Source organism: Crocuta crocuta, unplaced genomic scaffold (genome assembly GCF_008692635.1).
Source record: "Crocuta crocuta isolate KB4526 unplaced genomic scaffold, BGI_CrCroc_1.0 scaffold333, whole genome shotgun sequence".
NCBI lineage: Eukaryota > Metazoa > Chordata > Mammalia > Carnivora > Hyaenidae > Crocuta > Crocuta crocuta.
The window spans coordinates 4,479,701-4,504,599 of NW_027532856.1; the positions used below are offsets into that span (position 1 = coordinate 4,479,701).

At 47.1% G+C, this 24,899-nt stretch overlaps 1 protein-coding gene across 1 annotated transcript in view; it reads left to right on the forward strand.

Moving 5' to 3' along the window:
* Window positions 1–23,050, forward strand: part of MTMR4 (myotubularin related protein 4) — a 26,355-nt gene extending 3,305 nt beyond the window's left edge. The window contains exons 3-19 of the mRNA XM_077745529.1: window positions 1,258–1,347; window positions 1,707–1,823; window positions 2,362–2,444; window positions 4,229–4,389; window positions 4,502–4,598; window positions 4,767–4,880; window positions 5,724–5,920; window positions 6,170–6,298; window positions 6,725–6,836; window positions 7,315–7,510; window positions 7,731–7,916; window positions 7,994–8,164; window positions 8,313–8,467; window positions 15,657–17,055; window positions 19,957–20,067; window positions 20,301–20,389; window positions 20,766–23,050. Of these exons, the coding sequence (XP_077601655.1) occupies window positions 1,258–1,347; window positions 1,707–1,823; window positions 2,362–2,444; window positions 4,229–4,389; window positions 4,502–4,598; window positions 4,767–4,880; window positions 5,724–5,920; window positions 6,170–6,298; window positions 6,725–6,836; window positions 7,315–7,510; window positions 7,731–7,916; window positions 7,994–8,164; window positions 8,313–8,467; window positions 15,657–17,055; window positions 19,957–20,067; window positions 20,301–20,389; window positions 20,766–20,943 (3,585 nt within the window). The 3' untranslated portion in view covers window positions 20,944–23,050. The remainder of the gene's footprint in view (window positions 1–1,257; window positions 1,348–1,706; window positions 1,824–2,361; window positions 2,445–4,228; window positions 4,390–4,501; window positions 4,599–4,766; window positions 4,881–5,723; window positions 5,921–6,169; window positions 6,299–6,724; window positions 6,837–7,314; window positions 7,511–7,730; window positions 7,917–7,993; window positions 8,165–8,312; window positions 8,468–15,656; window positions 17,056–19,956; window positions 20,068–20,300; window positions 20,390–20,765) is intronic.
* The last annotated feature ends 1,849 nt before the right edge of the window (window positions 23,051–24,899 follow it).

The window sequence follows — 24,899 nt, forward strand, 5'->3', positions numbered from 1 at the left end:
GTGGTTCCCTTTTCTTTCTTGGACTTGCTTTCATCTTCGGGTGCCGGGGAATGTGGAAGGCCGGGGATGGAAATTCTTGACCCATCTTGGCCCCAGAGCCACTGCCCTTGACTGCAGATCTCCGGGCCCCGCCCTGCAGGGGGTACATCCCTTTACCTCCGCCTCTCCATCTTGGTCCCACCCGCTGCATCCTTGCATGGGGATGTGGGATGTGGCTGGGATGTTAGGGGGCTGGTCGGGGGAACAGAGAATGTCTGAGCTGTTTCCCTGGCTCCAGTCCCCTCCCCCTTCCACCACTCCATCCCTCACCTGACACGCCAGTCTTTTCTCCTTGACTGTCCCCCAGACAGCCTCTCTTCTCCATCTTCCCTGCCTCTGCAGGGCTCCGTACCTCTGCATCATTCCCAGTCCTCCCCTCCTCCCCCCTGTGGCTAAATGCTCCTTCCCAGCTTCCCCCATCTGTCCTCTCAGATGTTCCCATCCTTCCCTCTCACCGCCCCCCTCCCCCATCCCTCGTGGGTGGCTGCCAGGCCTCCTCTCTCTGTCCCCTGGCCTTCCTTGGGTCTCCCAGTTTCTCCCAGGTGGCGTGGATCCCCTCTTCACCCCTCCCTGGTGGTTGAGAGAGGAGTTACTTTTCCCCGCTGTGGTTATTCCTTAGGAATTCCCCTCTGATCAGCAGGCAGGGCAGGTTGTTTGGCAGGTGATGGGGGCTCTTTAGCAGTGTGGTCCTAGCTGGGAGATAAGCTCAGCTCCAAAACACGTCCTCCTTTTGAAAGCAACCATGAAGGCCCTCTAGAGGCATGGGACTGAATCCCCCAACCCAGTCCTCTTTGTCTCCTTCACCTACCAGATCCTAGGTGCCTGTTTTCCCTCCCGTCTCTAAAGCCACCCACCACACCTGGTTCCTTTTTCTCAGGGCAGCACTTCCCATTCCCACTTCTGTCTTAGCCTTACATTAGTCTTTTTCTTCGTTTTCTCTCTTCTTCCATTTGGGAAATTTTGATTCTCTTTGGTTCTGTGCTCTTTGAGGAGTGCAGATTCCCAGTTCCTCTTTGGACCTGACTCTTACCTGAGGCTTAATAGGCTTGAGTACTCCCCTGCCCCAACCAAGCCAGACCTCTTTTCTCTCCTCCGGTGACCAGAACCTTTACAAGTGTGTATGGGATGTATCCTGCTTTGTTGAGGGGAGGGGAGCAGAATGAGACCTAATGGGTCAAATGGAGCCCGGTGACTTAGGGCCTGAGGCCTTCCCCACAGGGTGAGGAGGGGCCCCCCAGCCTGGAGTACATCCAAGCCAAGGATCTGTTCCCCCCCAAGGAACTAGTGAAAGAGGAGGAGAATCTGCAGGTAAGGAGGAGTTATGGGCCCAGGGCGGGGGGTGGGACTCTGCCCAATTAAAAACACCCTTCCCTCCCTCCCCTCAAAAAAATATCTCCAGGGGAATCTAGTGCTGGGCTTTGGCTTCCTGTTTCCAGGTCTCTGGAGGGAGGGGAATCTGTCTATATGTGCGTTGTAGAGCCTTTGGCCCCAGGGAAGGAAAGGCAGCTTTCCTGTACCGCTGTTGCCTGGTGCTGTTACCGTGGAGAGGACTCTTCTGTTCTGCCTTGGCCCAGCTTTTCAAGAGGGAATCCCACAGATGGGGGTTTGGGGAGGGGAATGGAGAGGTGACTCACTTCTGGACTGAGGGTTCCTCTGCCCCCCGACAGGTGCCCTTTACAGTGCTGCAGGGTGAGGGAGTGGAGTTCCTGGGCCGGGCAGCTGATGCCCTCATTGCCATCTCCAACTACCGACTGCATATCAAGTTTAAAGATTCTGTCATCAACGTGAGTTCCTGTCTTATTCTCCCACAGCCACGGCACAATCCCTGCCTGCTTCAAGGTGGGATTGTTCCAATACTCTACTGGATCGTGTCTCCAAACAGTTGGGGTTCCCTTCTTTTTCTCACCAAACTTCTATTTTCCTGCCTTATTCTCCTAATTATAGGTCTGCCTTTCTGCCTCTCTCTCATTCTTTCATCCCCTCTTCTCCCTTTCCTTTACTCTGTTGCTGGCCTTCTAAGGGGTGCAGTGGCATTGTTGGAAGAGTGCCACTTGCCAACTGTGTGGCCTTGGTCAAGTCACCCAACTCAGGCTCAGTTTCTTCCCTAATAATTTGTCGTGAAAACACCTGGCTTACAGGGTTCTTGTGGTTATTAATTAAGGTCCTGTATGTAGAGGACCCAGCACAGTTCCTAGGCACTTAACTGGCCCTGAGGAAATGTGGGTTTCCTCCCTAGTATTGATATATCGGCATCTGGGCTGGGGTGGGCATGACGAGTGACGGGAGTGGGGACCTGAGCTTCAGTTCGCCCTTCCTCTAAAGGTCCCCCTCCGGATGATTGACAGTGTGGAGAGCCGGGACATGTTCCAGTTGCACATCGCCTGCAAGGACTCCAAAGTGGTGAGGTGAGAACAGCGGGGCTGCACTCAGGCCTCTGCCCGAGGCCTGCCCGGGCCTCTCGGATGCGGGGTTCCTCTGCAGCAAGAAGGGAAAAATCCTGCCTTGTTTTCCCCATTTGGAAGAAAAGGTAGAAGCCCTGTCTAGGTTGGGAGGTCAGTTTCCTGGCCCACAAGTATCTTGACCTGGAAAAATGGGGATAATGTGTAGCTCATGGGGTTGCCATAAGGGTTAAACAGGATACTGTGTGTGAAAGCACCTAGGGTTGGCGTACAGCACTTACATTATTATCGGCTCATTTATTAATTCACTTAACATTTATCGAGTACTCTCCTCTATAGCAGAATGTTCTAAGCACTGGAAATACAGCAGGGAACAGAGACGAAATTTCTTACCTGCATGAAGCTAATATTCCAGTGGGGAGATAGCAACAGTAAATAATGAGTAAAATATGGGAAATGATGGTAAATGAAAGGTGAAAAATACAGCAGATAAAGGTGATCTGGAGTGCTTTGGGGGTGAAGTTTGTAGCTTTAAACAATGTGATCACAGAAGGTTGCATTGCAAAGGTGACATTTGAGTCAAGGCCTAAAGAAAGTGACCATGTGGGTATTTGGGTGAAGAGGGTGCCAGAGACAGGGAGAGAACAGTGAGCGCAAAGGTCCTGAGGTGGGTATGTACCTGGCATATTTGAAGAATAGCAAGGAAGCTAGTGTAGCTGGAATGAAGTGTGGGTGAGGGTAGTGGAATATAAGATCTGAGAGGTAAGGGGGTGTCAGGCCGTCATAATGACTGGCTCTTACTTTGAGGGAAATGAGAAACCACTTCAGGGTTTCCTTTGACTGCAAAGGAAAGATGTGATCTGATTCATGTTTTATAGAATTGCTTTGGCTGCTATATCGTGAATAAATGGAAGGGGGTCGGGGGAAAAAGTAAGGACAGAAGCCGAGGGAATAGTCAAGCTATTGCATTTAGCCAAGTGAGAGAGCATGGTGGCCTGGCGAGGGTGGTAGTGGTCAAACTGGTGAGGAGTGGTCAGATTTTTTAAGGTAGAGATGACAGAATTTGCTCTCGGATTGGATATGAGAGAAAAAGGAGTCTGGAATGACTCCGAGGATTATTAAAAGAATGCCTAGTTTAAAGGCTGTTAGGTGCTCAGGTCTGTAGGGATTCAGGAGAATCCACAGTGGCCTTCCCTTCAGGGAGGTTGAGGTCCGGTTGCTGAAGGAAGATTTAATAGTGGCAGTATGCTATGAAAAAATGTACTGCTTAATACTCTAAGTGTATTAAGAATAAAAGAGGAAGGGGCCTTAAAATGGTGTGGGCTGGGAAGGCTCCAAAGAAGAGTTGTGACCAGAGCTATCTTCAGAGTGTCAGTAGGATGTGGCTTGGCCAAGACGAGGCATAATCAAGCAGAAGTGAAGAAAGAAGGAGACAGGAATGATGGGACAGGACTTCCTTTCTGAAGCCGGAGTCATGGGAGGCAACGTGGAGTAGCAGACCTTCAGGGACATGCGGTAGCATTTAGATTTGATACGAGAAATGAAATGGTAGGGCCCCCATTAGAAGGGGACTGATGTCTCAAGGACTGGAGTTCTTGGGAAGAGAATCGTCACAAAGGTAAATTCTCTAGGGTGTTCGCCAGTGTCCCTGGTCCCCCCCAGGATCCCATGCCTTACTTCCTGCTTTAAAGCCTCTTCTCCCCGCAGCCTTCATGTGGCCTTGTTTTTGACCCTTATGGCCCCAGTGCACACCTGCCTCTTGTCTCACTCTGGGGCTTCTTGCCTGGCAGGTGCCACTTCTCCACTTTCAAGCAGTGCCAAGAGTGGCTGTCACGGCTAAGCCGGGCCACGGCGAGACCTGCCAAGCCTGAAGACCTTTTTGCCTTTGCCTACCACGCCTGGTGCCTGGGGCTGACCGAGGAGGACCAGCACACCCACCTGTGTCAGCCAGGTAAGGCCCGGCTGTTTTCTTTGGGAGACTTCCTGTCTCTTGGTTCTTAACCCTCCTTCACTCCCAGCCGTGGTTCCCTCGGATACTGACAGGCGTGGGGGCTGTGTTGCAGGAGAGCACATACGATGTCGCCAGGAGGCTGAGCTCGCGAGGATGGGCTTCGATCTGCAGAATGTCTGGAGAGTCTCCCACATCAACAGCAACTACAAGTGAGAGGGCAGGGATGGGGGAACCAAAATACCCACCTAGACTTCGACCTTGCCGGGGACAGCTGCTTCTGTGAGAGAGGAGGACTCCTGACTCACAAAGCCATCCCTGGGGATCTTGTCATCACATGTCTTGATCAGGCTTGGTGATCCCACCTGTTCTGTTCGCAGATTGTGCCCCAGTTACCCCCAGAAGCTGCTGGTTCCTGTGTGGATCACAGACAAAGAGCTGGAGAACGTGGCTTCCTTCCGTTCCTGGAAGCGGATCCCCGTGGTTGTGTATAGGTGAGGCAGTGGGGACAGGAAGTAGGGAGGACACTCTTTATGCAATAAAGAGTCAAGACTGGAGATTTGGCCTGGTTGACTGGGAACTGACACCCTGCAGGGAATGAAATAATTTCAAATCAAGAACTGCCTCAATTTTTTTCTCCTAAAGATGAGGCTTTTGGAGAATCCATTCACTTTACTTTTTTTTGGAGGGTGTGTGTGTGTGTATCTGTGTGTGTGTAAAATGTTGTGTTAGAAGAAGGGTCACCAAACTGTTCCCTGTGAACCAAATCTAGCCTGCAGCCTGCTTTATGTACAGCCCAGAGCTGTGAATGATTTTTACATTTTTAAAAAGTTTTTTTTTAAAAAAAAAAACCAAAAAAACCCAGAAAGAAGAATGTGTGACAGAGAGTGGCTATGATGTGTGAAGCTGCACATTTATTGTTTGTTTCTGTCTGAAAAAGCTTGTGGGTCCCCTGCAGCAGAACATGAGAGCTAACATTAGAGCGAGGCAGGTAGTAGCTAGGAGGCTTGGAGTTGTTGCGCTCTGGGCTCAGGCTGGCTCTCCTGCTGGGTGTCTGTCTGTACCTGGAGCAGGTGCTGTGCAGATTCAAGAAGTCAAGGTCACCTTGGCAACACAGCCCAGTTGAGAAATGTGTGTGAGAGCGCTTTGTAAACTGTAAAGCCCTCTCGATATGTCAGGGGCTCTTGGTGGTTATTATCATGGCCTAGGTGAACGGGTAGCCCCTGTTGACTCTGGAGATCTTAGTTCTTGGTCTGGCTCCTGGGGCCTTGGTAGTAGGCCTGGGGGGGTGGGGGCTGCCCCTGGCAAGGGCATGATGGCTTCTTCTGTTCTGTCAGACACCTTCGCAATGGGGCCGCGATCGCCCGCTGCAGCCAGCCCGAGATCAGCTGGTGGGGCTGGCGCAATGCTGATGATGAGTACCTGGTCACGTCCATCGCTAAAGCCTGTGCTCTGGACCCGGGGACAAGGGCCACTGGGGGCTCCCTCAGCACTGGGAATAGTGATGCCAGCGAGACATGCGACACTGACTTCGGTAAGGGGTGGGTGGTGCTGACGCCCTGGGGGCCAGGCCCCCACCTTGGCCTCTCTGGCTTTCAGGGAGTCCCCAGTGAGAGGATGGGAAGAAGATGACAACACACAGGGCGCCAGGGTCCCTGCCCTTTGGGAGGCTGTGGGGTGGCAGGGGACTCTAGTTGTATGTCTTCTTCTCTGAAAGGGAGTGTCCCCGGGTAGGGTGAGGCTGGGCTGGCTGACCCAGGGTCTGCTCCCGCCGCGGGTTTAGATTCCTCCTTGACTGCATGCTCTGGAGTGGAGAGCACAGCGGCCCCCCAGAAACTGCTGATCCTGGATGCTCGATCCTACACGGCGGCTGTGGCCAACCGGGCGAAGGGTGGAGGCTGTGAGTGTGAAGGTACTGCTGTTACCCCGGTGTCTGCAGCCAGTCTGTGCTCTGGGTGGCTTTGGTGAGGAGGGACCTGGGGGCAGCTCGTGTAGTGGAAAGAGCTAAACAACTTGGCTTGGACTCAAGACTCTGCCACTTAACTAGCTATGACTAAATTGCTTAATCTTAAGTTTTGTTTTCTTACCTGTCAAATGGGGATGAGAATAACAATGATGGGCCTAGAGCAGCTACTATATGTTGAGAGTTTACTATATTGTCATTGCGAGTAGTACTATGACTGTCATCTGTCGTTAACATCATCACTACCATTAGTATATGGCTCGTGAGGATCCAGACACAAGTGGTCTGCCCTGCCAGGGAAGCCCCGCCCACTTGTCCTGGATGCCTGTTTCCAGGACGTGCCCTCATGCTTCACTCTCCTCTGCATGTCTACAGAATACTATCCCAACTGTGAGGTCGTGTTCATGGGAATGGCCAACATCCATGCCATCCGGAACAGCTTCCAGTACCTTCGGGCTGTGTGTAGCCAGATGCCTGACCCCAGCAAGTAGGTGGTCCCTGCCCCAATTCCATTCTCCCTTGTGTCCTTCACCCAGTTCTAGTTCTTAGGAGGTGAGAGAGGGAGCTGGGAAGTACGAGGTACAGGAGACCCGAGGGCCTGGGTGTAGCGGGCCAGTTCCAAGAGCACTTCTGCTTTTCAGCCAACACCTTGGAACAGCCACAGGACACTGGGTTCCCTTTGTGTGGATCCTGTGTCCTACTTAAAGAACACAGAGAACTGGGGAAAGAATGGCTAAATGTGCAAGCGATGTTTCCCATTCCTCCCTCGGTCCCAAGTCTCGTGTCTGCCTCAGGTCTTGTCTTCCTTTCCTGCTGGATATCTCCTGGCGGAAGAGCCATGGACTGGACCTCTTGGCTCCAGCCCTCATTAGGGACCCCATTAGGTGTGGCTGGCCATGGGCCAGGGAGAGACTGTTGGAGCCTCAGCGCCCTCAGTGACAGACTTGATTTCTGCTCTTGCATAGCTGGTTGTCGGCCCTGGAGAGCACCAAATGGCTACAGCACTTGTCGGTGATGCTGAAGGCAGCCGTGCTTGTGGCTAATACCGTAGACCGGGAAGGCAGGCCTGTGCTGGTACACTGCTCAGACGGCTGGGACCGGACGCCACAGATTGTAGCCCTGGCCAAAATACTATTGGACCCGTATTATAGGACGTTGGAGGTATTGAGTGGGGTTGAGTGGGAAAGGATAGGGGGGCGGGGAAAGCTCTGGGCCTTCTGGATCTGGCTTGGGGATCTTTCAGTGGAGGCCATTGGTGGCTTTGGGTCCTAGGATCGGTTCTGCTCTGCTCTGAAGCTGCCAGCTCCTCGCTTTGGGCATCCCCAGGGGAGTAACATGCCAGCCTTTCCAGAAGGGCCTATGCTTAGACTCTCTTTTGCAGGGCTTCCAAGTTTTAGTAGAATCTGACTGGCTGGATTTTGGGCACAAGTTTGGAGATCGCTGTGGCCACCAGGAGAATGCAGAGGACCAAAATGAGCAATGCCCTGTGTTCCTCCAGTGGCTTGATTCTGTCCATCAGCTGCTCAAGCAGTTCCCCTGCCTGTTTGAGTTTAATGAAGCATTCCTGGTAAGTCCTGGAGCCCGTGGCCAGGGTCGGGGGGAGGTGGCCGAGGCTCCCAGGTGCAAGCTGTTTTGGCCCTCTAGGTAAAGCTGGTGCAGCACACATACTCCTGCCTCTACGGCACGTTCCTGGCCAACAACCCTTGGGAGCGAGAGAAGCGCAACATCTATAAGCGGACCTGCTCTGTGTGGGCTCTCCTGCGAGCTGGCAATAAGAACTTCCATAACTTCCTCTACACACCTGGCTCAGACATGGTAAGTCCAAGCCCTTATCCTGTCGGTGCTGCTTGGAGACTAAGGAGAACGGGCTGAGTCAGTGGGGAGAACATAGAGCCAAAAGCTTAGGGAAGGAAGAGGGGCCCGGAACAGCTCACGAGACACTCATACGGCACTGCTTCCCTAGGTCCTGCATCCTGTGTGTCACGTCCGGGCCCTCCACCTCTGGACAGCTGTTTATCTGCCAGCGTCGTCTCCGTGTACACTTGGGGAAGAGACCATGGATCTTTACCTTTCCCCAGTGGCTCAGAGCCAGGAATTTTCTGGCCGTTCTCTGGACAGGTAACTTTCTTGCTCTCTTCTCTCTCCACCAGGAAGGCAATACTGCTTTGTGTCTAGCCTCATGTTCTTTTATGAGTTGTTGAAAACAACTTCTTGAAGGAGTTGAAGTTGAAGGAGAAACTTGGCCTAGGGCTTGTAGCTAGGCTGGAGTGCACTCTGTGTGTCTTCGAGGTCCTCTCTTAAGATTGGGTTAACCTTCTTTCCTGGAGCTGCTCTCACCCTGTGTGACGTAGCCAAGCAAGGGACAGGAGAACAGAACAGAAAGGACTATTTCAGGAAGGTTTATGGGAATGGGCTTGATTTATGTTCACTGATAGAAGGCATTGATTGGGGCACTTCCAAAAGCATCTGATTCTCAGAGAAATGGGTTCCCAGAAGAGGGATGGCCTTCATGTTCTCCTGCAGGTAAAGGTCAGAATTTAAAGTTTTAATGTTTTAATTTATTTTGAGACAGAAAGAGAGAGAGAGAGGAAAAAAAAGAAGGTGATCTGGGGAGAGGCAGAGAGAGGAGAGCGAGAATTCCAAGCAGGCTCCTTGTCACCGGCACAGAGCCTGATGTGGGGCTCAGTCCCTCGAATTGTGAGATTACCACCTGGGCCAAAAATCAAGAGTTGGATGCTCAACCAACTGAGCCACCCAGGTCACCCAAAGGGCCAGAATTTAAAGGGAAACATAAAAATTAGAGTTATCTTCTGGCTGAATATCTGGGGGAAGTACAATCAGTGTTGTTTACATTATAAGAGTAGCACATGTTCCCATCTTTAAAAAAAGTTGAACAATGTAAAAGTAGAAAATGAAAGTCCTTCCTCCCTGATCCTTGTCCCCATAGGTATCTGTCTGCTACTAAGACTTTCGTGCTTGTCTTTCCTGATGTTTATGTCTACATAAATGTATCCATGCTTTCATATAGAAACGTTTTTAAAATACAAAAATTGGGGCAGTTGGGTGGCTCAGTTGGTTGAGTGGCAGACTTCAGCTCAGGTCATCATCTCGAGGTTCGTGAGTTCAAGCTGGGCTCGCTGCTATCAGCATGGAGCCTGATTTGGATCCTCTATCCTCCCCTGCCTTTCTCTCTCTCTCAGCCCCTCCCCTACTCATGCTTTCTCTGTTTTAAAAATAAATAAACCATAGCAGGGGCGCCTGGGTGGCTTAGTCGGTTAAGCGTCCGACTTTCGCTTAGGTCATGATCTCGCGGTTCGTGGGTTCGAGCCCCGCGTCGGGCTCTGTGCTGACTGCCAGCTCAGAGCCTGGAGCCTGTTTCGGAGTCTGTGACTCCTTCTCTCTCTGACCCTCTCCTGCGCACATTGTCTCTCTCTCTCTCTCTCTCTCTCTCCCCTAGAAATAAAATTAAAAACTTTAAAAAATAAATAAATAAATAAACCACAGCAAAATAAAATACACAAACAGAACCATGTTTTGCATATTGATGTGCAAATTGTCTTTCCCACTTTATATTAGGCTGCCACCCCTGTAAAGTACATATAAAGCTGCTGTTTTATTGCTTCAGTGGCTGAATATGTTAGCCTAAAATTAGAGTGTAGCATAATTTATATAACCAGTTTCCTATTGGTCATTCAGGTGATGTTTTAAAAATAATTACTGGGAGTGCTTTAATTAACATCCTTAACTATGTGTAAGTTTTCTAAAACAGTTGTAAAATACACATAATAGTTACCATCTGAACCATTTTTTAATTTTTAAGTTTTTATTTTATTTTTAAAAAAATGTTTTTATTTATTACTGAGAGACACACAGAGACAGAGCGTGAGCAGGGGAGGGACAGAGAGAGGGGGAGATACAGAATCTGAAGGAGCTCCAGGCTCTGAGCTGTCAGCACAGAGGCCAACGCAGGCCTCGAACCCACAAACCACGAGATCATGACCTGAGCCGAAGTCAGACGCTCAGCCGACTGAGCCACTCAGGTGCCCCAAACCATTTTTGTAATAATTTTGTAAAGTTTATTTATTTTGAGAGAGGGACAGCACGAGTGGCGGAGGGGCAGAGAGAATAGGAGAGAGAGAGAATCCAAGTAGGCTCTGTGCTGTCAACACAGAGGCCAACACGGGGCTCAAGCTCACAAAACCGTGAGATCGTGACCTGAGCCGAAACCGAGATTCAGACGCTTAACTGACTGAGCCACCCAGGCACCTCATCATCTGAACCATTTTTAGGTGTACAGTTCAGTAGTATCACCTTATATATGTATCTTTATGGTAGTATTTTTGCCAGATAAATTTCTAGAAATGAAAGTACTGGCTTTAAAGGATATGTACCTTTAGAATTTTGATCTTTGTTTCTTGGTGGAAGATTTTTATTTATTTGTTTGTTTATTTATTAAAGTTTATTTATTTTGAGAGAGAGAGTGCATGCCGTGTGTGAGCAGGGGAGGGGCAGAGAGAGAGATTCTGCACTGTCACCATGGAGCCTGATGTGGAGCTTGATCTCACAAGCTGTGAGATCATGACCTGAGCCAAAATCAAGAGTCTGACACTTAACCGACTGAGTCACCCTGGCGGAAGACTTTTAAAGTTAAAAATATAGCTTAAATTATTGGTTGAATATTATAAAGGAAAACAAAAAACCCATCCCCCCAAATTATTGATTTTAGGGTCTTGAGTCCATGGTCAGCAGCCCCATGGCTAGGCTTCAGGAATTCTGTGATTTTCCTTCTTCCCCAAACTATGCAGATTTGGGTATAGGTTCATAAGCTTACTTTGCCGAGGAGAGGACCCAGAGCTTTTTATCAGATTCTCAGTAAGTTCTGTGACTTGTGTAAAAATCACTGCCTTAAAGTTACTTCCTAATTTTTTGATTCAATAAGTGTTTTTTTAAACCTACTAGTTGCCCAATACTAGGTTTAAGGGCTGTACCAAAGAAATACAAGATATTGATTCTATTTAAGTATTCTTTAAAAGCTGTAATAAGATAGATGTAGGAGAACTGCTACTAGAGAATAGTTCTAAGTCAGCATCCAAGCAAATAAGAATGTTTGTAGTTCAAAGCTATTAGAGAAATGAGAAGTCGGAAAGGGGTCATTTGGTGACTGTTTACTCAGAGAAGTTTTAATGGAAGATCAAACAAGAAATCTTGGCTTTTTTGTTCTCTAGCATCTGGCGCAGGGCCTTGCTCATTATAGGTGCTTTAACAAAGGCTTACATGAACAAACAAATGAATGGAGTACCTGGTAACAAGGTAGTGGAGAGGGGACCAAAGGAATTGGATGCATGAGAGTTAGTTGTTTTGGTTTGTTTTGCTTAAAAACAATTTTTTAAAGTTTATTTTTGAGAGAAAAAGAGATAGGTCATGAGCAGGGGAGGGACAGAGAGAGGGAGAGACACAGAATCTGAAGCAGGTTCCAGGCTCTGAGCTGTCAGCACAGATCCTGATGTGGGGCTCGAACCCATGAATTGTGAGAGCATGTCTTGAGCCAAAGTTGGACGCTCAACCAACTGAGCCACTCATGCACCCCTACATGAGAGATAATTTAGAGAACAAAAGAAGAACCTCTTTGGAGCTGGCAGGGGTTAGGAAGGGGCCATTCTGAGGAATAGAAAGAAAGAAATACAGGATAGTTCGTTGAGGGCTTTAAGCATTACCCTAAGGAGTTTGATTCAGTTGTCAATAGGAAGTCATTGTAGGAAGTCATAGTGACCTGGTGACCATGGGATTTTTGGAGAACAAATCACTGAGCTGAGTAGTGGGAGACACAGAAAACAGCCAACGCTGTTGTAATTCAGACATGAGGGGAAGAGTCCTTGGAAAAGAGAAAGGATTAAAATCCTTAGGGGCGCCTAGGTGACTCAGTTGGTTAAGCATCCGACTTCGGCTCAGGTCATGATCTCACATGATCTCACAGTCCGTGGGTTCGAGCCCCACATCAGGCTCTGTGCTGACAGCTCAGAGCCTGGAGCCTGCTTCGGATTCTGTGTCTCCCTCTCCCTCTGCCCCTCCCCCACTTGCTCTCTGTCTCTGTCTCTGTCTCTCAAAATAAAATAAAGACATAAAAAAAAAATTATAAAAAAACAATCCTTGAAGAGGAGTCATTAGCAGATTATGAAGTGACTGAGTGTGGGAGGTTAGAAGTGAAGAGTAAAGAGGATCCATCAAAGAAAGGTCTCGAGTTCCTGAGCTTAGAAGCTGCATGGATAGGGGCGCCTGAGTGGCCTAGTCGGTTAAGCGTCCGACTTTCGCTTAGGTCATGATCTCGCGGTTCGTGGGTTCGAGNGGATATTAGTACCAACCTAAAGACGTTGGGAAGTTGAGAAGACAGGTCAGTTCGGGGAGGAAGAGATAGATACAGGAAGTTTGGGATTGAAATATTAGCAAAGAGAAGGTGTGCTATAGGCAGTTCAAGATGGAGACTTGGATTTGGAGGACTAAATACCATGCAAATTAAAAAAAAATGCTTTGTTTAACAGCTGGCCTGACTTACCTTTGGTTCTACCTTTCTCTAGATCAAAAATATCCTGTTGACACTCTTTTCTCTTTTTCCATTAAAGTACAACACATTCTGCTATACCCAGCTCAAATCCTACCTTTTCTATGTAGCTTTCTTTGACCACTCTAGTTGAATGAGTTGTCTTTGTTTTAAACTCCTCGGGCATTATTGTCTCTACCAGTATTAGTGATTAAACCTTCTGTGTAGGTAGTAATTAGCTGTGGAGGATGGCAGACTGTTGATACTATTGAATCTGGGTCAAGAATACATGAGAGGTCTTCTACTTCTTTTGTATGTTTGAAAGTTTCCATAATAAAAAAGTAAAACAAAATAAAGGATGGGGGGGAACAAAGTTAGCTTTGGTACTTTTTAAAAATACAGATGCCTGGGTCTCGCTCTTGGCCATTCTCATTCATAGGGTCTTAGATGGGCCTGGTTGTCTATATATCTAGAAGATCCAGAGGAGCTCCTAATGTACGCCAAATATTGAATCCCACTGGTCTGTTTCATTCAGTTGGTACCCAACTATGGATACTTGATGTTAGATTTTAAGCTCACTTACTTATTCCTCAAATTGTTTGATTGGCCAATGCTGGGGGTTCAAATAAGAGACAGTGCTCCCCTCAAGGCACTTTTATAGCAGGAGAGAAACAAGTAAATAGTAAGTTTGGTAGTATAGAAAGTATTGAGCAATGTGCTTTGAAGTGGATTGTTTTGTTTAATCTTCACGATGGCTTTAAGAAGTAGATGGGGCGCCTGGGTGGCTCAGTCGGTTAGGTGTCTGACTTCAGCTCAGGTCATGATCTCATGGTTCCTGGGTTCGAGCCCTGCATCGGGCTCTGTGCTGACAGCTAGCTCAGAGCCTGGAGCCTGTTTCAGATTCTGTGTCTCCTTCTCTCTCTGACCCTCCCCTGCTCATGCTCTCTCAGAAATAAATAAAACATTAAAAAAAAAAAAAAGAAGTAGATACTATTACCTTTCTCTGATAGATGAGGGGACAGAGGCTTAGAGAAGTTAAGGTCACATAGTTAAAAAATTGCCAAGCCGGGATTTGAGCCCAGGCTTTGGGACTCCAGAGACTGTAATCATAACCATTGCTGTTGCCTTCCTGGAATTTCATACCACACACACACACAAAATCAAAACTGATCACAGAAGTAAAATCACACATAAAAATATTTAAAAAACATAATAAGATGTTTTTTAAACCTGAGTGGCTCAGTGGTTGAGTGTCTGACTCTTTTTAAAAATTTTTTTAATGTTTTTAATTTTATTTTTGAGAGAGAGAGAGAGAGCGAGCGAGCGAGCAAGCAAGCATGAGTGGAGGAACGGTAGAGAGACAGGGAGACACAGGATCTGAAGCAGGCTCCAGGCTCTGAGCTGTCAGCACAAAGCCTGNTGGTACACAGGACTGAGCCCTGAGTTAGGCTCTGTGTTGATATCTCGGAGCCTGTTTGGGGTTTCTCTCCTCTTTCTTTGCCCCTCCTCCCACTTGTACACGTGCGTGTGATCTCTCTCAAAATAAACATTTTTTAAAAATTTTTTTAACGTTTTATTTATTTCTAGGAGAGAGAGAGAGACAGCGTGAGCAGGGGAGGGTCAGAGAGAGAGGGAGTGACAGACTCTGAAACAGGCTCCAGGCTCCGAGCTGGCAGTCAGCACAGAGCCCGACGCGGGGCTCGAACCCGCGAACCGCGAGATCATGACCTAAGCGAAAGTCGGACGCTTAACCGACTAAGCCACCCAGGCGCCCCTCAAAATTAACATTTTTAAAAAACAAACTAAAAAAAATCCCATAAGTTTCAACAACCAAACACTTAAAAAATCAGCTATATTTTAACTCCAGCTTTAGGGATTTTTCTGTATGAGCTGGACTGACGGAGGCATCTGAAAATAAGAGTCCAGTTAAGTTTCCACTGTTTCCTGGCAAATTTCCCTCAAGGTTTTGTTGCTCAAAGGACTTTTGAAATGTGTTAAGAATCAGACATTCTTGAAAACGTCTGTTACCCATTTGGTGTGCACGAATGCTTCTAGAACTCTTTTGAGTGCCTTCTGCTAGGGGAATTTCCCATGGTGACTTAGGACTCTGAGGCTTGCGCTGCTGCTAAGGGGTTGTAAAGGGCTGTGCTGGTTACAACTGTGATGGAGGGATCATTTCTGACAAGGAAGGCAGTAAAAATAAGAAGTCGTGAATGTAGTCTTCGTAAGTCTGTTCTTGTCTGCTTATAGTTTGAATCCTCATAGCATCTCTATAAGGTATAATCCATGATGATCATTTCATAGAGGAGGATAGTACATGTCTGAAAGGTTAAATAACTTTCGTAGAGTCATGTGGCTAATCATTGTCAGAACCAGTATCGTCTGGCTCCAAAACTGTCTTTCTTCCATCCTACCGTGTGTTATAGAAGTAGTTGGACATGAGATTTAAGGCTCAGGTATAGTCCTGGCTAGCATAGTAGATTTAGATGGCATCAACACAGAAAGCATTGCAACCATGGAGTGGTTGAGATTGCTCGGGAGATTGTGTAGGGTGAGGACTGATAAAAGTTGGGGGCAGATCTTAAGTTCTGGAGGACAGAGTTCATGTCCTTCACTTTTTGCAGAGTAGCCTTATTGCAATGAACATTGGTTGTTTGAAATCTTAAATGTTACGTCTTGTCAGCTCTGGCTTTGATGTTGCTTCAATGGCCTGATTCTGCATATTGGAGGTAGCTCCCATTTGCTGACCTGGAGGTGTGTTTGTCTTTCCAGATTACCTAAAACCAGATCTATGGACGATCTGCTTTCTGCCTGTGACACAAGCAGCCCCCTGACTCGCACATCCAGTGACCCTAACCTGAATAACCACTGTCAGGAGGCCAGAGCAAGCCTGGAGCCCTGGCACAGCAATCCTGAGGGCTCAGAGACCTTTGTGGAATCTGGGGTAGGAGGTCCTCAGCAGACTGTAGGAGAAATGGGTCTTCCTTCCCCTCTGCCCAGCAGCCAGAAAGACTACTTGAGCAATAAACCTTTCAAGAGTCAGAGAAGCTGCTCTCCAAGTTCTAAATTGCTTAGTACTGCAGTGCCCCAGGAAATGAAGAGCAACACCTCTGATCCCGAGATCAAAGTTCTGGAAGAGACTGAGGCCCCAGCTCTAGACCCTCCTGCCCATGACGAGCTGAGTAGGACTTTAGATGGCATGGAGGAGCCACCTGAGCGTTGTCCTGAGAAAGAAGCTGTTAGTGCACTCTCCGAAGTCATTTCCAACAAATGGAATGGAGTTTGTGATTTTCCTGAGTCTTCCCAGGACTCCATTTCAGGTGCCCCCCAACAGGCCCTGCTAGATTCCATGCTAGGTGTGCCCTCCGGATGTGCTCCAGATCACAGTCTGGGTACCCTTTGCAATCCACTGAGTGCTACCTGCCAGACTCCTTCAGAGCCAAGCACTGACTTCCTCAGCCAAGATCCCCCAAGGCCTGTGGCAAGGAGCTCCCACCAGGAACAGCCCAGCTCTGTGCCAGATATGATTCATAGGGAGGAACACACTGGCAAAAGAGGGAATAATAGGAATGGGCAGTTATTGGAAAATCCTCGCTTTGGGAAAGTGCCATTGGAATGGGCCCGAAAGCCAATTTCTCAGAGCCAGATCAGTGAGTTTTCCTTTTTAGGATCTAACTGGGATAGCTTCCAAGGAATGGTGACTTCATTCCCAAGTGGGGAGACCACCCCTCGGCGGCTGCTCTCCTATGGCTGTTGTAGCAAGAGGTCAAGCAATAAGCAGTTGCGGGCCACAGGACCCTGCTTTGGGGGCCAATGGGCTCAGAGAGAAGGGGTGAAATCACCGGTCTGTTCTAGTCATTCCAATGGACACTGTACTGGTCCAGGGGGAAAAAACAACCGGATGTGCTTGTCCGGTCACCCCAAGCAGGTCTCCAGCTCAAAGCCTGTTCCACTGAGCTGCCCTTCTCCAGTGCCTCCTCTCTATCTGGATGATGATGGACTGCCCTTTCCCACGGATGTGATTCAGCATAGATTACGGCAAATCGAAGCAGGGTACAAGCAAGAGGTAGAGCAGCTACGTCGACAGGTGCGTGAGCTTCAGATGAGGTTGGATATCCGTCACTGCTGTGCCCCTCCAGCAGAGCCCCCCATGGACTACGAGGATGATTTTGTAAGTATTCACTGCTGCTGTTTCTCTATTTATTCTCTCCATCCAGCCTTCCATCCATTCAACGTTTATTCATTGGGTACTTGCTGTGTGCCACTGTGTTAGGTGGTTGGTCTGTAGGATGAAGGACATAGTACCTGCTCTCAAGGAGCTCACAGTCTACACAGTCTATAGGAGAGATAAGCAGATAACTAGAATGATTTTTTAAAAGTTATTCTGGAAGGAAGCATCAGGTGTTTGGGGCTAGGGTGCAGTGAAGGCCTTCTTGAGAAGATAATACTTGAGGTGAGTGCAGAAGATTTTGTCATATTTGGCTAGGTAGACAGTGAAAAGGAAGTACCATTCTCAAAAGCATGGAGGCAATAATTACTCTGATAATGATGGCTTGAACAAAGGGATAAGGGGACATGTGTATGTGCTCACATGTGCACGTGTGCACACATGTGCATGTACAGGTGTGCTGGGGCCATGGAGGAGGGATTGGGCAGTGAGGTGGGAGCTGATATTGGAGAAGTAGACAGGGATTGGAAAGATCAGCTTGAGATCCCTTCTTGTGTGGATTCTCCCCTCAAGGCAGCATGATTTTTGGCCACTGAGAATCATGATCAGATTTGTATTTTTTTTTCCCAATGTTTACTTTTGAGAGAGAGAGAGAGAGCAGGGGAGGGGCAGAGAGAGAGGGAGACCGAGGATCGGGAGACCGAGGATCTGAAGTGGGCTCTGTGCTGACAGCAGACAGCCTGACACGGGCCTCAAACTCATGAGCTGTGAGATCATGACCTGAGCCGAAGTCAGACACGTAACTGACTGAGCCACGCAAGCACCCCAGATTGGTATTTTTTGGGGGCGCCTGGGTGGCTCAGTTGGTTAAGCGTCTGACTTCAGCTCAGGTCATGATCTCACGGTTCGTGGGTTCGAGCCCCGCGTCGGGCTCTGTGCTGACAGCCAGCTCAGATCCTGGAGCCTGTTTTAGAGTCTGTATCTCCCTCTCTTGCTGACCCTCCCCTGCTCACGCTGTCTCTCTGTCTCTCTCAGAAATAAAACCATTTATAAAAAAAAATTAAATTAAAATAGTTTTAAGTTTATTCATTTATTTTGAGAGAGACAGAGTGTGAGTGAGCACATGAGTGGAGGAGGGCCAGAGAGAGAGAGAAAGAGAGAATCTGAAACAGGCTCTCCATTCTGTCAGTGTGGAGCCAGATGCAGGGCTCAAACTCATGAATTCCAAAATCCAGACCTGGGCCAAAACCAAGTGAGTCAGACTCTTAACTCACTGAACCACCCAGGTGCCCCATCAGATTTGTATTTTAAGAATACTGTTCTAGCAGTGGTGTGTTAAGTGGATGAGGCACTTGAAAGCCAGGTTGGGAGGCTGGTTAAGATGTTTTGGAATAATCCAAGTGAGAGATGATGAAGACTATCGAAGCTTTGCTGTGTTGGGAGCCTTCAGATTTGGGCAGACAATNTTTTTTTTTTTATTTCTAGGAGAGAGAGAGGGAAACAACGTGAGTAAGGGAGGGTCAGAGAGAGAGGGAGTCACAGACTGAAACAGGCTCCAGGCTCTGAGGTGGCAGTCAGCACAGAGTGGGCACACAGTTCTTAAGAAGCTTCTAGGAGTCAGTTTCTTGGCCACAGCATCCTGCCACCAACACAGACATTTCCTCCTGTTAAGACATTCCCACTTGCCTGCTGCCCACTTACTGGGATGGGATGGTCAAGGCTAACAACTTCTTAATATTCAGAGTGTTGATTTAGAACAGTAGCCAGCAAACTTTCTTGGTAAAGGGCCATATATTAAATACATCAGACTTTGTGGGATATATATTCTCTGCCCCAGCTGTTCATCTCCGCTGTCACAGTGCAAAAACAGCCATAGGCAATACGTAAAAAAGCGAGTATGCGGTCTTCCAGTAAAACTTGATTTACAAAAACAGGCAGTGGGCTAGATTTGGACTGTGGGCCATAGTTTGTGAATCCCTGGTTTTGTTTTGTTTTTTTTTTTTTTTAATTTTTAAACTTTTTAAAATGTTTATTTTTGAGAGAGAGAGAGAAACAGCAAGAGAGAGACCGTGTGAGCAGGGGAGGGTCAGAGAGAGAGGGAGATACAGAATCTGCAGCAGGCTCCAGGCTCTGAGCTAGCAGTCAGCACAGAGCCTGACGTGGGGCTTGAACCCACAAACTGTGAGATCATGACCTGAGCCGAAGTTGGATGCTTAACCAACTGAGCCACCCAGGCGCCCCGTGAATCCCTGGTTTAGCATGTAATGAGAAATATGTCCATGCTATGATAAAACATATTGGTTAAGAGCATGGGTCTGAATCCAAAATACATTTGACCTTTGAACAATATAGGGGTTAGGGTGTCAAACCCTTAGGTAGTCGAAAATCCACATACAACTTTTGAGTCCCCCAAAACTTAACTCCTAATAGCCTACTGTTGACCTGAAACCTGATAATATAGTCATTTAACATATATTTTGTATGTTAGATGTATTGTATGTTGCATTCTTACAATAAAGTAAGCTGGAGAAAAAATGTTACTAAGAATCATGAGGAAGAGAAAATAATACATTCGTGGTATTATACTATATTTATTGAAAAATCTCTTCATACAGGTGGACTTGTGCAGTTCAAACCTGTGTTGTTCAAGGGTCAACTGTACCAGGTTTAAAATCTACATTTACTACTTAACTATCTCTTAACTTTCTCACTGCTTAGTTTTATTAGTTTATTTTACAAATAAGGATGATAATAATAATAGCAATAATAATATACGTCGTAAGATTCTTGGGAAGAATTAAAGAAGTTCATGCATGTAATATACTTAGAATAGTACCTAATGCATAGGAAACAGTAAATGTTAGTGATGGTGAAGATGGTACTGATGTCTTTGCCGTTCTTCAGACATGTTTGAAGGAGTCAGATGGCAGTGATATAGAAGATTTTGGCTCTGATCACAGTGAAGACTGCCTGTCAGAAGCAAGCTGGGAACCTGTTGATAAGAAAGAGACTGAGGTATGTCCGGAAAAATATACTTTTGTGAAGCACTGAATTCTCCTATTTCTCAGAGATAAGTGACATGCTATAAACTGAACTCTCTCCTGGGTGAGTGTCTTCTTTTTAGGCAAGTAGTGGCCAACTATAAAGACAGACCTCATCATTTCCTCCTTGAATGCTTTCCTTATTGCAGTGTTGCTCTTCCACTTTGTTGACAAGGACCTGGAATTTTTCCTTGTGCCTTCTGTTAGGTGACTCGCTGGGTTCCAGACCATATGGCATCACATTGCTATAACTGTGACTGTGAATTCTGGTTGGCCAAACGAAGACACCATTGCCGGTAAGATGTTTTATATGGTTCTATAAGGCTCATCAAGGAGTGATGTACGTGTATCTGAGCTAAATTGAGTTCATCTGAAAATGGAGATAATCTTTATAGGGACTACTTTTATTTTCTGCCAACTTTTCTCTTTATTTACTTATGTAAGGCCTGTTAGAGTATCATTTGTGTCTTTTTTTTTTTTTTTTTTTATNGAGAGAATCCCAAACAGGCTGTGCACTGTCAGCACAGAACCTGACGTGGGCCTTGAACTCACGAACTGTGAGATCATGACCTGAGCTGAAACCGAGAGTCGGACCGTTAACCGACTGAGCCACCCTGGGGCCCCGAGGATCATTCATTTCTGATGAGTTCTTCCCTCTTTGTCCTTTGGCAGAAATTGTGGGAATGTATTTTGTGCTGGGTGTTGCCACCTGAAGCTGCCCATTCCTGATCAACAACTGTATGACCCAGTGCTCGTCTGTAACTCCTGTTATGAACACATCCAAGTATCTCGTGCCAGGGAACTCATGAGCCAACATCTGAAGAAACCCATTGCTACAGCTTCCAGCTGAATGCCAGAGGAGATGACCTGTCCAATTTTAGCAGGTTTGAAGGGAGGATCTGCTTCAGGTGTAGTTTTGAAGGTTCCTTGGTGTGGCTCGTGAAATAACAGAGCTCAAAGATACCGTCTTGAGAAATCCTCCTTGGTACCATGAGACTGGAGCAGAGGAATTCCAGTTTGGCAGGAGGTCTTCTACTGATGAGACCCTCACCTTGGGGTAAAGGTCCTGATCCAGATCCAGAGTCTGAAAGCTAAATGTTGAGTTGGTGACTCCAGCTTTTGTCCTAGGGGTCACAAGATGATGATTTCATAGATACTGCCTGGTGATACGTGCCCCAAACAGCAATAGAAAGGCCTAAGTATAACCAAACTCCAAGCGATAAACAGATCCATCTCTCCTCCACCTTGAAAAAAGCAGATTCTAGTATATAAGATAGGAATTCCTATCCTATTTGAAATGAACTATATCCTGTTCCTCTGTGCTCTGTGTCTGTGCATGAAGGCTCAGTCTTTAGAGGCACTCCCTCTAGTTGCAGTAGTTCTGTCTTTCTGTGGAGTTTGGTTTCAAGACTGGTTCAGCAAGTAGAGGTTTTGCTGTATTTTTCACTTGGCTCATCGGCCAACATCAGTGAATATTCAGTTTAGAGGGACAGTTCTAAGGAGTCAGACATTCTTGGGAGCAGAGGAAAGCTCTGCTGCTGTTCAGTCCTGGCAAAACTCGGTTATTTTGAGCTGCGAAGGCAGTCGTCTCTGTTACTCAGTGGCAGCTCTCGAGGTATGCACTGTGAAGAATGAGAAGGGAAAAGCAGAAATGATCCTTGTCAAATACTTGCTGATTGTGCCCTGCCCTTTGCGCCTGACTTTTCCTAGTTGTCCTGGTGCTAACACAGGAGTTACACCTTGATCCTCTCCTGGCATGAAAACGAAACAATGGATTTTTGTTGTTGTTGTTCCATTGCCCACTTCCCTCATGTTGTCTTTCCCTTGGCTGCTGCCTCCTCTGGGTCACACTGCTTCTTATCCTGAACACTTGACACCTTGAGGGTAGAATTTAGCATTTGGTTTTTACCTCCTAGAATATGCTGTTTGGTATGTGAGGGTTTCAGTACAAATGCTGCTGTCTATTTCTGTGCACTTAACAATGGAACCCAAATAGAAGAGAATAAAGCCTTGATACCAAAATTGGGAGAGAAAATGTGTCCATTTGGACCAAACATTGTTTTTTTTGTTGTTGTTGTTTTGTTTCATCTTAATATGTACCAGTGGCACTTAACCAAAAGATACAGTGATATAGCCATGTACTGTGGTTGGGACAGATATAGTCTCCTTGACCCATAATGAAACCACTAGTATTTCCTTTATACATTTTCCTTAATGCATTGATGTATAAAAGGTAAATTACACTTAGGCTTGTCCTGTTTTAAAACTATGGTAGCTGTCTAACTGCTACTTTCATGTCGCTTCCTAGAAAAAAAATTTTCATTTGAAAATAACTAGGATCTGCATTTAGAACAAGAATTGTTATTTGTCCTGACCTTTTCTTCAGTCCTACAGAGAAGCATCTGTGCTTTTATACTTGTCATGGATGTAACCTAAAAAGTTTTGGCGTATTTAGGTCAGCCTAGCAGAACTTTTTTTTTTCTCTTGTTTAAATGGAGTTGAATAATGGAGATTTGTGTCTGGGAAATTCCTGAGATCATTGAAAAAGTAACAAACTATTCCTTGTCTCTGATATGTAAAATTCTCCTAAGCATTTTCTCAATCATTAAAATTTACTGCCAGTTGCAAGAGCGGCTTTTTAATTAACTTGACTTTCATTGCACTTCACTCTGCCTGTTTTCAGGGGGAGTAAGATTGGTGGTAACATTTGAGGAGACTGTATCTGTCTACTTTGTGTGGCTGTTTTGAGGGACTGTCCCATCAGTGAACATACTGCATGGCCTTGGAGAGAGACTGGGCTCTCGGCTCAGATGTGTTCATCAAATACTCCTTTCAGAGCTCTTGTGGGTGTAAGTGACATGATGTGGCCAAAAATCCAAACTGTGCAGTTGCGTTGTGACAAACATGCAATGTGCTGTAAAAACTCAATACAATTTAAATAAAATCTCTATATTAGTGCTGCTTTGTTGGGTCTTTTTATTCATTTTAATTTCTAAGTAAACTTCGTACTCATTTTTTTCTTTGACCACGAGAAAGGACTAAAACATTATATTCCTTCCTCCCAACCATTTCCATTTTTAAAGTTTTTAAAATTTATTTACTTATTTTGAAAGTGAGGAGGGGTAGGGGCAGAGAGGGAGAGAATTCCAAGCAGGCTCCCTGCTGTCAGCGCAGAGCTGGAAGGTGGGGGTGGGAGGGGGATGGTGAGTTCTGGATTTCATGGAACATGAGATCATGGCTTAAGCAGAAATCAATAGCCAGAGCCTTAACCCACTGAAACACCAGGTGCCCTAATTTCCATTTTTAAATGGACCTTTCTTTTCTTTATATTTTTTCAGTGTTTGTTTATTTTTGAGAGAAAGGGCACGCTGGGGAGGGGCAGAGAGAGAGAGAAGCAGAGGGTCCTGAGAAGCAGGCTCCATGCTGGCAGCGCAGAGCCCACTGCTGGACTCGATCTCACAAACTGTTGAGTGAGATAGTGACCTGATCCGGAGTCGGAAGCTTTAACCTAGTAAGCTTCCCAGGCGCCCCAAATGGACTTTTCTTTTTATCAGCACAGCTCCTGCTATATTCTTATCTATTGATCGGATAGGGATTTATCATGACTACTGTAGCATTCTATCCCATCTCAAGTGAGGTTTATTTCTCTTTAATGTCTAAAATAGCACCAGCTGGTTGACCAGGCACACAGCATTGTAATCCTATTCTTCTGATTCCCTCCTCATAGGCACCTCAGTTCTGCTCCCTCCTTGAGTAAACCTGTCCAGAGCAAAATATTGACGTAAAAGAGTATATCTAAAAACATAAAATGCTACTCTTTAAAAGGTGAATTTGTTTACTCAGTATATCATACCCTCATCACCATTCTTATTTTGGAAAGACAAGCAATTAAACTGTTAAGTTTATACTTATTTATGGTTACTCAGGTTATATACAGTTAGACACTTTGTTCTCAAGAACGGCAGACTGAGTTGTCAAGTGCACACTTTCCGAATTCTAAATCCCCACACGCTGCTTGTGGTGATCAACACGAATCTTCGTATTCCATCGTGGATAATCAGGTTTCTTTCTTTTCAGGACTCAATACTACCTGGCGGGCAGCAACACCGTGGTTTGGTCTGACGGTATGGGGACGCCGCAGACGGAACGTGCCTCGCTGCCGCCACGCCCCACGCTGGGGCCCCACGCTGGGGCCAGCGGCCGCGGCGACTCGGAGTCCAGGGGGCGGGTTGGCCTGCGGCCANAACGGTCCCAGGGTCCGTGGCGGGCCTGGCGCTGACAGGAGGGGGCAGGGCGCAGCGAAGGCCGGGCGAAGGGAGGGGGGAGATCGAGAACGGGGTGGGAGAGCCAGGCTCGGCGGGGCGAGGCCCGGCGCCCGGNGACCAGAGCAACCGCCACTTCCGAGGGCATTTCGCACATGAGGTGATCCACTTTCTGCTGTGCCTCCCGAGAAATAGGTCACGTTGCCCCCACCGTTTCCCACCACCACCTGCACCCCCTTTCTGCCACTATGTCCCCCTGGAAGGACTTGACAGTTCTAGCCCCATCTGGTTAATTGTCCACTGGTGGCCTAAGAGACGTCTGCTGTAGGCATTTTGTTGTTCCTGGCCCCTCTCGAACTCCAGGCCCCCGTAGCCATCTACCTTCTCGAGACCCTTCCCTTCTCGAACACCTAGAATAAGTAGCCCTTTGTTGAAGCACTAGGTCGGGAAGAAACACCGGAGTGTCTCCTTTGCTCTAATGGGAAGCAAAACAGTTACTGGAGATGGTGAGGGTATGATGGCCAAGATGGGAAGGAACAAAGTC